Source organism: Schistocerca serialis, chromosome 1 (genome assembly GCF_023864345.2).
Source record: "Schistocerca serialis cubense isolate TAMUIC-IGC-003099 chromosome 1, iqSchSeri2.2, whole genome shotgun sequence".
Lineage (NCBI taxonomy): Eukaryota > Metazoa > Arthropoda > Insecta > Orthoptera > Acrididae > Schistocerca > Schistocerca serialis.
The window spans coordinates 75,552,314-75,566,846 of NC_064638.1; the positions used below are offsets into that span (position 1 = coordinate 75,552,314).

Here is a 14,533-nt window from a genome sequence, read left to right on the forward strand (position 1 = left end):
GTATTAAAATATCAAGATGTTTATCAATAATAGTATGTATTACTTAAACTCAGGAGCAGCAACACCCAGTAGAGAGATTCGTACATAAATAAGTAACAGTACGGTACCTGAAGGATGCAGTTCCACAGGTTACTTCTGTGAGCCATAAAAAAGAAACTTGGTGGATTTGTGTGTTTAACCCTTTTTATAAGACTTCTAGTCTCTTAGATACAACCTTGGCACAGGTTCATCAATGATGTCTTTGTAGTTTGGACACTTAGTGGATGACGACTTTTCCGAATGGCCACCTCCTTTCCCAAATCACCGTATCCACCTCCGCCTGCCTCATTCTGAAATCGTTTGTTGGCCTTCCACCCACACTTGTGCTGAATCAATCTAATAAGAAACAATATATCCACTAAAACTGCTACCAACCCTTCCCTAGTCAGGTGCTTACTTCTCTTCAGCGAAGGTATCCTTGGTAAAAGAATCGGTTCTTTACGTTGATCCTTCAACACATATACAAATAACTTCTCTCAGGCCTTGCTCTTCAACTGCTATTCCAGTGACAATCTAAAAACAAATTTCCCAGGCTGTCTTCTCGTTGCCACTGAAGTATCTACTTCCAAACGATAACAAAGCATATTCTCATGACCTAATACCATCCTTCCTGGGATTCGACATATGATGCTGCAAGCGAATGGAGGTACAAAAAGAAGTGATTTGTCAAGTTACAAACTTGAAGCCTACGTCCGCTGTCCTAAGAAGCCCAAAACATTAGGCTCACCGCATTCATATCTCCGTGGTTCACCGCGATGGTACTTCCCCGCGACGTCACTTTGACATGCCCTTATCCAGTTTCGGCCATGATGAGTGCTTTGATTTTGTGGAAACTTAGTTCTTTCATCGAAAATGCGAGCTTGCCTTGTTTCTGGGTGTACTAATCGGTCCGATCGAAATCTTAAGTTTAAAGGAATCATACTTTATTCATAAGTGGTGGCGTTCAAACAATATTTTCTTTTTTGTACATCAACTATGGCGCGCTGTTTACTTTTATGGTAGTGGTTTTATTTCTGTATTTTGATTTTGGCCTTTCTTTACTCAAGGGTCCATTTTTTCTCTTCTTTCCTGTGTTTCTCATTGACTTTCAAATCGCAAGTACTCGGACATCGGAGCGCACTGTATCAACGATGACGCCTCCGGAAAACAGACGGCTACATAGCGGCTCTGATTGCTGGGAGCAGGATCTCATTCATGCCTTTCATTCCCCCGTCAACAATTATGCGCTGTTCACATTTCCTCTCCCACAAGAAAAGAGTCTTGCTAGAACAGCCGGAGACAGTGGTCATGTATGTTGGGCTTTCGTGGGTATGACTGTATGAATGTTTATCTGTGCTTTGCTTCTTTTTCCGAAGAAGGTTTTGCCGAAGAACTTACGTGAACACACTTTTCGTCCTGCCTGCCTACTGCTCGGTATGTGAGTAACAATCTATCCGTTTCACATTATAGTAATTCCCTTATGAAGTTTGTTGTAAATGACCCATTACACATCTGTATGAACAATGACGTCCATAATTAAAATACTAGAAGAGAAGTGACATTCATTATGCAACATTAAGGTTGTACATGGCACGGACAGAGGTAAATTACATTGAGACTAATGCACTGACAATCTAATGAAACAAGAACTCTGCTCTGCATGGAAGTATACCTGTATGCAGTTCTATTTATTTGACATTTCAGTAATCGTTTACTTTGTTGACATGCAGAAGATACGATTGCAGGCCTCGCTTCTATCCTTATTGCACACGTTTATGGGTTAGCAAAGACCACGTAGGTAAGAGTTATGGTTTTTTCCCCCCCAAACAAGCATTGCTTTCGGAGTTCCAGCTTCATTTGTTATCGTTGCAGATATAGTAAAAGAGGAAAAAAATGCATTACGAAAGCATCCTTTTCACATCACATCTGTTTCTTCGTGGCTCTTCGAAATATATCAACGGAAAAAAGTTACATTAATGAGGTCAAATGTGTCGTATTACAAGAACAAATACGCATTCAACAACAGATAAACGTTCGAAATTGCCTTCCTTACATTCTGTTATTCATGTAAACTCGGTAATTTTTAGCATTTGAAACAGCTGCTGAGTGCACACAACAGGAATAATGAGCAAGAAGCAATCACAAACATTTGTTTGCAAATGTTTTGGGCTATTTAAGACGGCGTCAGGCCCTGCCCACTCTGGCTGCATAGCAACGTACAGTGAAAGTTTATAGCACCACCCCCCTCCACATCTTTTTTTATGTGTAAGAGCGAAAACTTCCCGTACTCAAGCCTGAATTGATGTCATCCGTCCCAAATACCCTTTCCACTCCACCCCTATCGTCATACGTTGTCGTCGTCCCCCCCCTCTCACATTCACAACATTTTTGTCAGTTGAATTGCAATAATTTTTGTTTCGGTTGCAATTAGGCATTGAAATAATTTCAATGGCGACTAGTGAAAATTTGTGCTGGACTGGGACTCGAACCCAGATTTCCTGCTTCTCGCTAATATTCGCCTTGACTGCCTAGGCAATCTGTACACGACGCCTGTCTGATCCAAATTCCCGTTTTGACGCACACTACTGACGTAGTGCCCTCTGTCCGTCATAGCAGTTGCACGCCAGCATTTGCCTTAGTCCGGCAAGAGTTCAGGAGTGTGTGAATTTGCAATCAAGAGGCGTTCTGGCTGCCAGGCGATGCTCGAAAGAACAGGCACCATAGGTATGTATGGCTTGACGGTCATAAGATCTCATGAGTGCGAATACACTCTCTCCCCTGAGCTCTTGTGGGGCTCCAGCCAGCAATGAGTACGATAGATCGGAGGCGCCATGTCTGTAGTGTGCGACAAGAAAGGAATTTGGTTCAGACAGAAGTCGCGTCCAGGTAGCAAAGGCGATCAAAGTGACTTCGGTGAGAAGCGGGAAATCGGGGTTCAAGTAATTGTCCAGCACAAATTTTCGCTTGTCGCCACTGAAATTATTTCTTAGCCCAATTGTAACCAAGTCAGAAATTATTTCATTTATTACATACGGTATACGAGTATACACGGCTGCAGGATGATGAAAGGTGTCTGTTGTTTTGGGCATGTCCAGAAGAACACACACCACACATATATAAATTCTTGCCAGATCTTACTACATTCTTCGACCACCGTTCTTCCTCAAAGATTCGCAGATCTGTGGTTGTCCCTTTTGTAAACTATGCCCCATCCACCCAGCCAGTGGCAAAATGCACACCTCTATAAGACATGAAATATCAGTAGGCATTAGCGATCTTTCTGTTCAACACTTCAGTAATTTAAGCCCTTAAAAACTTTAATCCACGTGGAATATTTACATTATTAGCATTGAAGAAGTATTTAATACTCTGTCCTATTTTTCTTCTCCACTGTTGGCACTACAGTTTAGTGCGGTCGGTTCGGAAGAAATTTGCTTTGTTGGTTTTAGTATTCTTGTGAAAATGGAGGGAGTGGCGTGTACCAGCAGTTACGAGAAGAAGAGGGTGAAACATTCTTAGGAATATCAAGGAAATATTGTGAAGAAAGCCAAAATTCGTGGAGAGCAACACGTGAGTTATAGAGGCAAAGCAGTTCCGAAAAATGTGTGTCCGCAAGTGTCGACATTTTCTGCACATGGAATGCAAGGATGAGCAGTAACTTTCTATGCAAGGACTGGTCATGTCTAGTGGTGTTAAAAAAACACCGCCGAAGAAGTGAGAAGGGGCGCAGGCGTGAAAAATCTTTTAGCTACTGTGTCCTCGTTGGAGACAAACGATTTGAGCCATATAGAAAAGATTTTCTAAGCAGGCCTATTTGTGCAATAACTCACGCTAGAGTTGAAAGAATTCGCAAACTACTGTGTAGTGGACAGACACCGAAAGACAGAGGAAGGAAATGTAAGAGTGTTAATGCTATGCCGTCAGAGGAAATTGTCAAAATTACAGATAACATCAGATCGTTCCCCATTAAGGAAATTCATTAAGGTAGCCGCACTATGCACTACGTTGACTGTGAACTGTTTGTGAAAAAAATGCACCAACTTTTTATTGCCAAACAATCTCGCCATTGAAATACTACTATAATGTTTTTAGTGAAAACTTTTCACTTGGTTGCCGAAGACCGAAAGTTAGACACTTGCTGCACCTGCGAATAGTTGACGTTAAAGATTAAGTCAAAAACACAAAATGAGGTAGCAAAACGAGCAGCAGTAGCCGAGAAGATTGACTACGAGTGAAGATCCAAGGTGGTTTCATGATGCTCTGCAAGATGGGAAAAGACCGTTGGAGACTAATCCTGGACCTACTGCTTGTGGTTTAGACTACACGCAAAATATTCAACTTCCCCGTGTCCTGGTGCAGGAGCTGTTCTACTTGCGCCAGCTGACTGTTGCAGTATTTTGTATACATAATCTGCATACAAGGTCATCTCTTTTTTCATCTCTGTCTCGAAGGGAATGTAAAGAAAAGATTCAATGAAGTATGTATTTTTCTATTAAGCTACATCAAAGACCATATAGCCCAGGACGTGAAAAACTTACTTCTGTTTTCTGATAACTGCTCGGGCCAGAACAAACACAACACAATGATGCGCCTGCATTTGGCTCTTGTGGAGTTAGACCGATTTGGGAAGATTGAACATTTTTACCTTATCTGCAGTCATTCATTCCTGCCATGTGATAGGATATATGGGGTAATAAAGAGAGCTTTCAAGAAAGTAGAGAGAATGTACATAATCCATGAATTAATGGAGCTTATAGTAACTGCAAACTGTAAATTTCATCATTCAATTGGTGGATGGAGGTGAAATAGTAGACTTCAAGAAGTGGTGGACACCAATTTATAAGATGACTTGCATTTCTATTGAAATGTCGAAATGAGATACTCCAAGGGCTGATAAGATACCACTAAATATTTCAAAGTTTCATCATTTCTGTTATAAATCATCAATGCCAGGAGTTATGGAAAGCAATACAATTCATTAATGCGCTTCAGACCAGTAACTTCTCCTTGAAATTTGACCAAAAGGAGCAACCACAGTTGCCAGATAAGTGTTAAAAGGATACGAAAGTGCCTGTTGGTGTGAAGAAAATGGAAGACATTAAACAATGTGTACAATTTGTTCCCGACAGTGAAAGTATGCCATCCTTATGGATGAAATATTAACTTGACCTACAGCAAATGTGCAAGAAACATTGGGTGGACTTCTCTACTGTAAACATTAAATACTATTTTGCTTTGTTTCTTGTTTTTACCTTTTGTAAACAATTTAATCAGCAAAAGCATTCAAATGTGTTGTATTACAGCTCTGCAATAAACCTAAGAACAGTGTATTGTATTCTAGATAAAAATAGTTAATTTGTTTTGGTATTTTTGAAATTTTTTTGATCAAATTCATTGATTGCAAAAACAACCTAAATTCAAGGCATAAAAAGTTTTTTGCATTGCAAATGGGTTAGCATGTACATGTGAGATGTTGACACTAAACCTGTTGAGTGCTATTTAAGGTTAAGTTTCACCTTATTCTAATAATTTATGTAGTAGGCTACTTATATTGTTTTCCTCACTTTCCTTAAAAGGTGCTGAATGTGACTTAGGTTGTTTTGTAATTGGCAAGTCATTTATAAAATATCACAACTACTGGGTCTTCAGTGATACAACACATACATACAGGTTGTGTGTCTGACTTGAAAATCAACAGCTGAGAGTGCTCGCGTGTATAGCATACAGTGATGTTCTTCATTTTCTGTGCATGTGGATCCTGTGTTAGCCATACAGTGATACTGCTGGATGGCCCCCCAGGGGGTCCACAACTCTCTTGTGGATACGTGCGTAGCGAGCGCGGGACCCTGAGCTAATGTGGCCCTCCTTCCTTTCCGGGCTGCATACCTTCCTTTTCCGCATCCTTCCCTATCCCCCATCTTCGCCCCCCCCCCCCACCCCTCACCCCTGGCTCTTTCCTTCCCTTTCTCCCCCTCTGGGAGTATGGTTTGTGCCTACGTCCGGAGACGAACGCCCGTAAATGTAACGAATTCTTCGCCTTCTCTGCTTGTATGTCTTCATCCTTCCTTTGTCCTTCTCTTTTCCTTACCTCTTCTCTTTACCCTTTTCTCCGCTGCGGCGTTTGAGACCTCTCTTCTTTCCTTTCCCTTTCTTTGTTTTTCCCTTTCTCTTTCTTCCTCCCTGTGCGTGTCTGAAGGCCAACCCACGCAGTTTCGCGCGTAGCCGGTGACGGGGTAATGCGTAATTCCCTGCCCCGGGTAGACAGGTAGGACACGTACGTACCTCCTGGTAACGGCCAGGCCCAGGGAGGGGTGATTACCCGAGCTGATACCTTCTGAAAGTGCCGATTGGTCCCTCCGTCCGTTTGTCGGGAGGTGTGACCTGAGGTGTGAACAATCACATAAGGCGGGAGTGCCCTCAGAGAGGGCCCCCACAAGGGAGGAGCGCGCCATCGGAGACGCCGGTAATCATGGGGGATTCTTCCGCAATAGTTTCCTCACCTTCCACTATGTCTGCTCACAAGTGTAAGTTCACTGAGTCTCAGCCACAGTCAGTTCTTCCCTCGTTGCCACAGTTCCTTGTTGTTTCTCGGTCTGATGAAGGTCACGACTTCTCCACGGTCAACCCTTTCATTATTCAGAAAGGTGTCGATGCAACTGCAGGTCCTGTAAAGTCTTGTTCCAGATTACGGAATGGCACCTTGTTGTTAGAAACAGTCAGTGCCCTCCAGGCACAAAAATTGCTGCGTACTTCACTTCTCCACACCTTCCCTGTCTGGGTGGAACCACACCGTACTTTAAATTCCTCGCGTGGAGTCGTTTATACACGCTCCCTCGATGGATTGTCTGACGACGAAATTCAGCACTACCTGTCTGACCAGGATGTAACGGCTGTTCATAGAGTTATGAAAAGGGTTGACACGAACATCATTCCAACCTGCACTGTCTTCTTGACATTTGACAAAGTTCAACTCCCATCCAAAATCAAAGCAGGCTATGAGATAATTTCCGTTCGCCCTTATGTCCCAAACCCTACGCGTTGCTATCGGTGTCAGCGGTTCAATCACACCAGCCAATCCTGTTCCAATCCGGCCAAATGTGTTACGTGTGGCAAGAATGCCCATGAGGGTGCTTGTCCACCTCCATCCCCTCGCTGCATTAACTGTTTTGGTGACGACGCTGCTTCCTCTCGAGGTTGCCCCATTTTTAAAGACGAAAAGCTCATCCAGGAAATCAGAGTGAAGGAAAAGGTGTCGACCTTTGCTGCTCGAAAATTATTCGCCAGTCGACAGCCCACCGCGCCTTAGACAGGAAAATACAGCACTGTCCTTGCCTCTCCTAGGCCAACAAAGGAGGCGGCCACGCAAACTTGCGACCTCATCTTTAGTGCCACGGTCGTCAGATCGGCCAGCGCAGAGATCGCCCGTTCAACCTCACCACTTTCGCCTGCCCACTCTATGGCTCACCCTTCGTCGGATTCTGCTAAATCTCGAGCCCAAAAGTCAGACACCAAGACTTCGAAAAAAGAGCATACTCGTGAAGATTTTTTATGTACCCCAACTTCACAACCATCGGTTCCTCCTCCATCTAAACATTATATTTCCAAGAAGGCTAATAAGAAACCCAGTTCATCTCCTTCTCCGCCAAGGCGTGTCTCATCTACAGCACCACCTGGCGGAAATCACCCTCGGCCGTCTTCTGTGTCGCCGAGGCGCACTGCTGGCGGCCGATCAACCGGCCGATCGCTGGTGGCAGGAGCTGCTCCTGAACAACCTATGGATCAGGATCTTCTGTCTTCGGCTGAATGCCATTCCATGCTGTCGGTCACAAGCTCTGAGCAGTCGTTGAGTTGACGGCAACCTTGGTCACATTCCTCCATTTTCTGTTCACCCTATGTCCATTATCCACTGCAATATCCGCGGCATTCGAGCCAATCGGGATGAATTGTCGATCCTCTTACGATCCTACTCGCCGGTCATCTTCTGTCTTCAGGAAACAAAGCTGCTTCCCCATGACCGCTTTGTTCTCCCTCATTTTCAGTCCGTCCGATTTGATCTCCCCTCTGTTGAAGGCACTCCAGCCCATGGAGGACTCGTGGTTCTTCTCCATGATACTCTCCATTATCACCCAATCCCCTTAAACACTTCCTTCCAAGCTGTCGCCGTCCGTCTTTCCCTTTCTGGATACACGTTCTCTCTTTGTACTATATACATTCCATCGTCCACACCAATGGCACGAGCTGATCTCCTTCATCTTCTTGGTCAGCTTCCACCCTCCTATTTGCTGGTTGGGGACTTCAATGCCCACCACCCGCTTTGGGGATCTCCACATCCTTGTCCACGTGGCTCACTCTTGCTAGACGTCTTGCACCAAGCGGATCTAGTTTGCCTCAACACTGGGGTCCCTACATTTTTGTCTGCCTCCACGACAAATTTCTCTCATTTGGACCTTTCGGTCGGTACTGTTCCGCTAGCTCGGCGCTTCGAATGGTTCGCCCTTGATGATACACACTCGAGTGACCACTTTCCATGTGTCCTTAGAATGCAGCCTCAACTGCCCTATATGCGCCCGCGACGCTGGAAGTTTGCCCAAGCCGATTGGACACTTTTTTCGTCTCTAGCGACATTCGATGACCGTCGCTTTCCTAGCGTCGACGATGAGGTCACACATATTACCGACGTTATTCTTACAGCTGCGGAACGTTCAATACCACGCACCTCCGAATTGCCCCGGCGCCCCCCAGTTCCTTGGTGGAACGAGGCATGCCGTGACGCAATACGTGAGCGGCGACGTGCTCTTCGCGTTTTCCGCCACCATCCTACTTTGGCCAACTGCATCCGCTATAAGCAGTTCCGTGCGCGATGCCGTCGCGTCATCCGCGATAGCAAGAAGGCAAACTCGAAATTCTTTATTAGCTCATTTAACACCTTCACTCCCTCCTCGGAAGTTTGGAGTCGGCTTCGACAGTTATCAGGCGCGCCTAGTTTCTCCCCGGTCTCTGGGCTCACTGTCGCGCGTGATACGTTAGTGGACCCCGTCGCAATTTCTAACTCATTGGGTCAACACTTTGCTAGGATTTCGAGCTCTTCAAATTACCCGCCAGCGTTTCTCCCGAAGAAACGTGCAGCGGAAGTGCAACCTCTTGCTTTCTTCTCTCAAAATCACGAAAGCTGTAATACTGTTTTCTCCATGCGGGAACTCCAACATGCACTCTATTCTTCTCGCTCCTCCGCCCAAGGACCGGATGGTATCCACATCCAAATGTTGCTGCATTTATCAACCCATAGTCTACGTTACCTCCTTCTCATTTATAATCGAATTTGGACCGACAATACTTTTCCCAGACGATGGCGGGAAGCTATCGTCGTCCCTGTTCCGAAACCCGGAAAGGACAAACATCTCCCCTCTAGCTATCGCCCCATTTCTCTCACGAGTAGTGTATGTAAGGTTTTGGAGCGTTTGGTGAATTGCCGTTTAGCTTGGTGGCTGGAGTCCCGCAGTCTTTTAACACCTGCCCACCGCGGTTTCCGAAAGCATCGTTCTGCAGTTGACCATCTTGTTTCTCTCTCCACTTATATCATGAACAATTTTCTCCGGAAACGCCAAACGGTAGCAATATTTTTTGATCTGGAGAGAGCATACGATACCTGTTGGAGGACAGGCATCCTCCGCACACTGTTCTCTTGGGGCTCGAAAACATCGTTAGGTGTAGGGAGTGCCTATATTGATAGCGACACCCAAAATCAATTTCGGCTTCCCGGCCAGTGTTCAGCTTATAATGCGGAGCTTTACGCTGTTCTCCAGTCTGCCCACTACATCCGCCGCCATCAGCGAATACAGTATATTATCTGCTCAGATTCTCTCAGCTCTCTCCTCAGTCTCCAAACTCTTTACCCTGTGCACCCTCTGGTCCACCGGATTCAGGAATGTCTGCGCTTGCTCCACCTGGGGGCGTCTCTGTGGCGTTCCTCTGGCTCCCGGGACATGTTGGTATCTGTGGAAATGAGGCGGCCGATATTGCGGCCAAGGCTGCAGTCTCTCTTCTTCGGCCAGCTATTCAATCAATTCCCTTCGCCGATCTATGGAGCGTTTTATGTCGTCGTGTTGTTCTTTTGTGGCACGCACATTGGTCGACACTTCCCCATAATAAATTGCGGGACGTGAAAGCTCTTCCTTGTGCTTGGACCTCTTCCTCCCGAACGCGTCGTCGGGAGGAGGTAATTTTAACTAGACTCCGGATAGGGCACTGTCTTTTTAGCCATAGACATCTTTGAAGCGGCAATCCTCCCCCACTCTGTCCCCACTGCTCTCAGCCGTGGACGGTAAGACACCTTTTAATTGAGTGCCCCTATTTTAGTCCGTTACGCGCCCGTCTACAGCTGTCGCCTGATATATCGTCAATTTTAGCGGATGACACGCGCTCGGCCGATCGCGTTCTCGAGTTTATTAGTGCCAGTGAAATGACGTCAGTCATTTGAAGCTTTTTTTGGTGACAACCAACCCGTTTCTGTAGTGGATTTTTAAGCCTTCCTTCTGCTTTTAGTTTCTCCATTTTTTTGAGTTTCATTCCCATTGCTATTGGTTTCCATTTTCGTTTTTTACTGTTTCCTAAGTCACGGTTCGGGCGCTAATGACCATAGCAGTTTTGCGCCCTAAAACCAAAACAAAACAAAACAAAAACTGCTGGATGGAGAGAAAAGATGGTTGTTAAGTTCACTAAAGCAAAGTTGAGACTGGTACTATTACTCAAATGTTGCATTTCTGTGTTAACAATTTTTAAGGCTTATGAAATGATTTAGTTGTGTGTGAAAATAATTCACCAGCGTACAAAGATGAGAAAAATTCTTTGTCCTCAGCAGAATTGTCAGTTGCACCACAAGGTGGCAAGCTTTACATGAGGATGGCATCCGCATTTTTCAAGTACTTGTAAGTGGAAGCTTTAGAGTTCCGCAATAGATGGCGTAATTTACAAATTGTCAGAAAGATTTGCATTAGTCCTCACCAACCTACCATATTGTACATAATAAACTACCCTTGGCAAAAGTGTTTCATTTATGTGCCTCATTGACAATGACCAACAAAACACAGTTGTTTCCTTTTGTTTCAGTTCAAACAGTACAAGTGAATATCAATAATGCATCACTTGTAACGTGCTTGTTGTAAGCAGAAGTCACTAACTGCCGTATCTGGCAAGAGTTGGGTGCTGCTAAAGATTTCATGATCGGTGGACTGCATTGCAGATTCAATGAGATAGCTGTTTTGCCCATAATTAAAAGATTTCAGCTTGTGACAAAGGCCGACTTTGTTGTTATACATTTTTTTTTGCTAGTCATAATTAAATTTCCTTCCACTGATTGCATAAAATTATATTTACGTAATCAGTGAAATTGAGAAACATCATGGCTAAATAAATGTCTGTCAGGTAAAGATGATCTGAACTTGAAAACAATAATTTTCTAAAACATGTAGACCTTCACGTATGTCAGGCACAATCATTGGAACTTTTCAAGAAAAAGGTGGAGCAACTTTCTGGGCATGTGTGCTGCGACTGCCTTTGCAGGACAGTCGTATTGTTGCGTGGAAGTTCTGTCATGTTCTGCACAAGGTGCTGAGAGAAGGCCACCCACAGGTGTTACCATATTCACAACGTTACAGAGGGAAGATTGAGGACCTGGGGAAATATTGGGTGAGTAAATATTCTTTAGTAGAATTTTAGCAGCAATGTTTCCACCCATTTGCTTTGCTGTGCTCTTTTCATGAGTATTCCATTTGATTTCTTATGTTGTTCTTGTTCTGTGTAGTATAATATTAATTCTTGGTCTCCATGTATCTTAAAAATAACCTTAATGATAAAAGCCAGAGTTTTGAGATACAGTGTAGGATGCAAACAATGCTATTTAAAGATTAACCATTAGTGTTTTCTGTTGCTCCTGATTACATTTTTTTTTCTGGTCTAGATAGCTCAAGTTATATATTTCAGAAGTTGTGACAGCCACGGCATTATAGTTAGGTGGAGGGTGAACTAAAATATTATGATTTTAAAGGCATTCCCTACATGTGGGTCAAATCATATATTAACGGTAGAAAACAGAGGGTGGTTAACGAATGGTATCACAAGAAATAAACTAAATTCAGCGTATGAAAATATTTGATATTGTGTCCTCCAAGGTATGATGGTTGGGTGACCCCTGTTCATGGCCTAGATAATGATTTGGCAGGGCTATTGAAGGACTCTTGCTGATGACACAAGTTTAGTCCCACTGATAGAGGGCTCGAACACACCCATTCGAGATGGAGCCACGCACCCACCCAAGATGCAGCCAGGAGAACAATAGAACAGCCATACAAATGGTTCACAGCAAATAGCTTTAACTCTTACTCATACAAATCTTCACATTTCCAAACAAATAAAAGTGGCTTACAGGTGCTAGAAGAAGAGATCAATTGGCATGCGCTGGATGAGGCTCAGTTGCTGAAATTCATGGACATCCGGGTGGATAATAACCTGAGGTAGTAGCCTATTAACAAAGTGACAAGTTGACCAAAAATCTCAGTTCTTCTTGCTTTATGCTTAGAAATCTTTCTTGGAACCAAAAAGTATTCATTCACTGAAGTGTGCTGTAAGAAAATTAATAATCGAACACCTTGTAGAAGCCTCTACATTGTCTTCGGGTATCTTAAACTTGGAGTGCCAATACATTTACATTCTGATGGGGTTTGTGATTAAAAATGAGAGTGAATTTAGGATGAACTATGCAGTTCACAACCACAACACTAAAAGTAATAATTGCCATACTAGACTACCATACTAGACCACCTGACTAGGGTTCAGACTGAAGCTTTATATTCTATTGCGAAAGTCTGAAACAGGTGCTGACAGACATTGGACAAGAAATAGATAATAGCAGATATTCAGAAACGTAGTGACTAGGTGACCCTGCCATATTAGCCATTCCTTCTATAATTTGTCAGAGTATTTCAATGTTTGTCTGTGGGTTTCAGTTTATGATAATGTTGAAACTAAAGTGTTTTTTTAACTTTTCAGTAATAGATAGTTAAAGTGTTTCCTGAAATCAGTCATGTCCCCCCCCCCCCACCTCCCCTCCAGCGGATGCTTGAAGAAAACAAACCATGGCCATATTCTGGCTTTTGAGAAAAATAAACATGCAAAATCTTCTTTGTTACAAATAACACATGTAACGTTCATTGAAACATTGTATTTGTTAGAATATAATTACCATTGCAGTTAAGGGACATTTGCCATTCAGTGTTTGCCATTATGGAAAAGAGTTCTGACTGATTGTACAGATGCTGAGATTTTGAGCAAAACTGGGCCAAGTGCACACAATAAATTTTCATTACAAGAAATTTATTTGTAAATACATTCCACTAGCAACCTCCATAATGCTTTACAATTGTTAGATATGTATTGTAATTGGATAAATGTCCTAATCTCTCCCCCCCCCCCCCCTCCTTCTCTCTGCCCATCTCCTCGTGTCCCCTCTTTTTGTCTATTTCCTCGTCCTTCACCCCTCTGTCCATCACATCCTTCCCTTCTCTCTGTCCATTTGCTCTCCGTCCTTTTACCATCTCAGACCTCGAGCTTTGTTTATTGTTATTTGCAAAATAAACCTTAATGGTAATTGAAGGACTGGGTAAATCAGTTAGGATCATTGGTATATGGGATATGACACCCTTCTCCAGCTGCTGGATGTATATGACCCACAATGATTCATTTTTTAGAAGTAGAGAAATCTGTTAACAGATGATCGATAAATAAAAATTCCAGGACTAGTTTCTCTGAAAGATCTCTGTCTCAGCTACAAGAAGCAAATATTGGGAATGGTCGATTTTTTTTGCCCTCAAGTGGTCCATACCAGAACCATACTGACATGATCCTGTGTCCCTGGTAGAACTGTCAAAACTGCAACATCACTTCCTCCTGTATTCAATTCCCTCTGCACAAAATTGGGCAATTTTGTAATTTGTGAGGTAGGTTTAACAAAACTGAAGCATTATGGGATAATACTACATAAATGAGCTGTATAGATGAAAACTGTACAGAACACTTTACTTGTATTACTGCAGCATATACAGTAAATTACAAATTGTACCAGTGTTCTAAAAAAGAGGAGAAAGTAAAATAAAATTTATATTTACTGTACATAGATTTTAGCGTAATGTATAAGACACATATTTTATTTGCTTTTCACAGATTATTAAAAGCACATAAATTATTGATTGGAAATAAAAGAAAATGGTTGTATTTAAATGTTGAGAGCACATTCCTTTCTTGTTTTTGTTATACTTTTCATTGCCTTGCTTTGAGTGAAGCAAAATCATTGATTATTTTATTCAAATCATATTGAGCAGCTGTGTTATTTTCTGTTGATAAGATAGCTGATTTTGACAATCTGCATCACCTATACTAAATCTTAAGTAGCTTTTCTAGTCATCTTTTATCTGCTGAAAGTACATTCACAAGACGCTACAGTCACTTCTTCAGGTGGGGGGGA

General features: G+C 43.1%; 1 protein-coding gene across 3 annotated transcripts in view; it reads left to right on the top strand.

Annotated features, from left to right (window-relative positions):
- The window catches only part of LOC126461861 (huntingtin-interacting protein 1), a 538,678-nt gene that overhangs the window by 430,408 nt on the left and 93,737 nt on the right, over positions 1-14,533 (top strand). For all 3 annotated transcript variants that reach the window (XR_007585951.1, XR_007585952.1, XM_050096029.1), the window contains exon 3: positions 11,504-11,703. Coding sequence is in view for 1 of the 3 variants with exons in the window: in XM_050096029.1 (XP_049951986.1) it covers positions 11,504-11,703 (200 nt within the window). In the remaining 2 variants the exon portion in view is untranslated. The remainder of the gene's footprint in view (positions 1-11,503; positions 11,704-14,533) is intronic.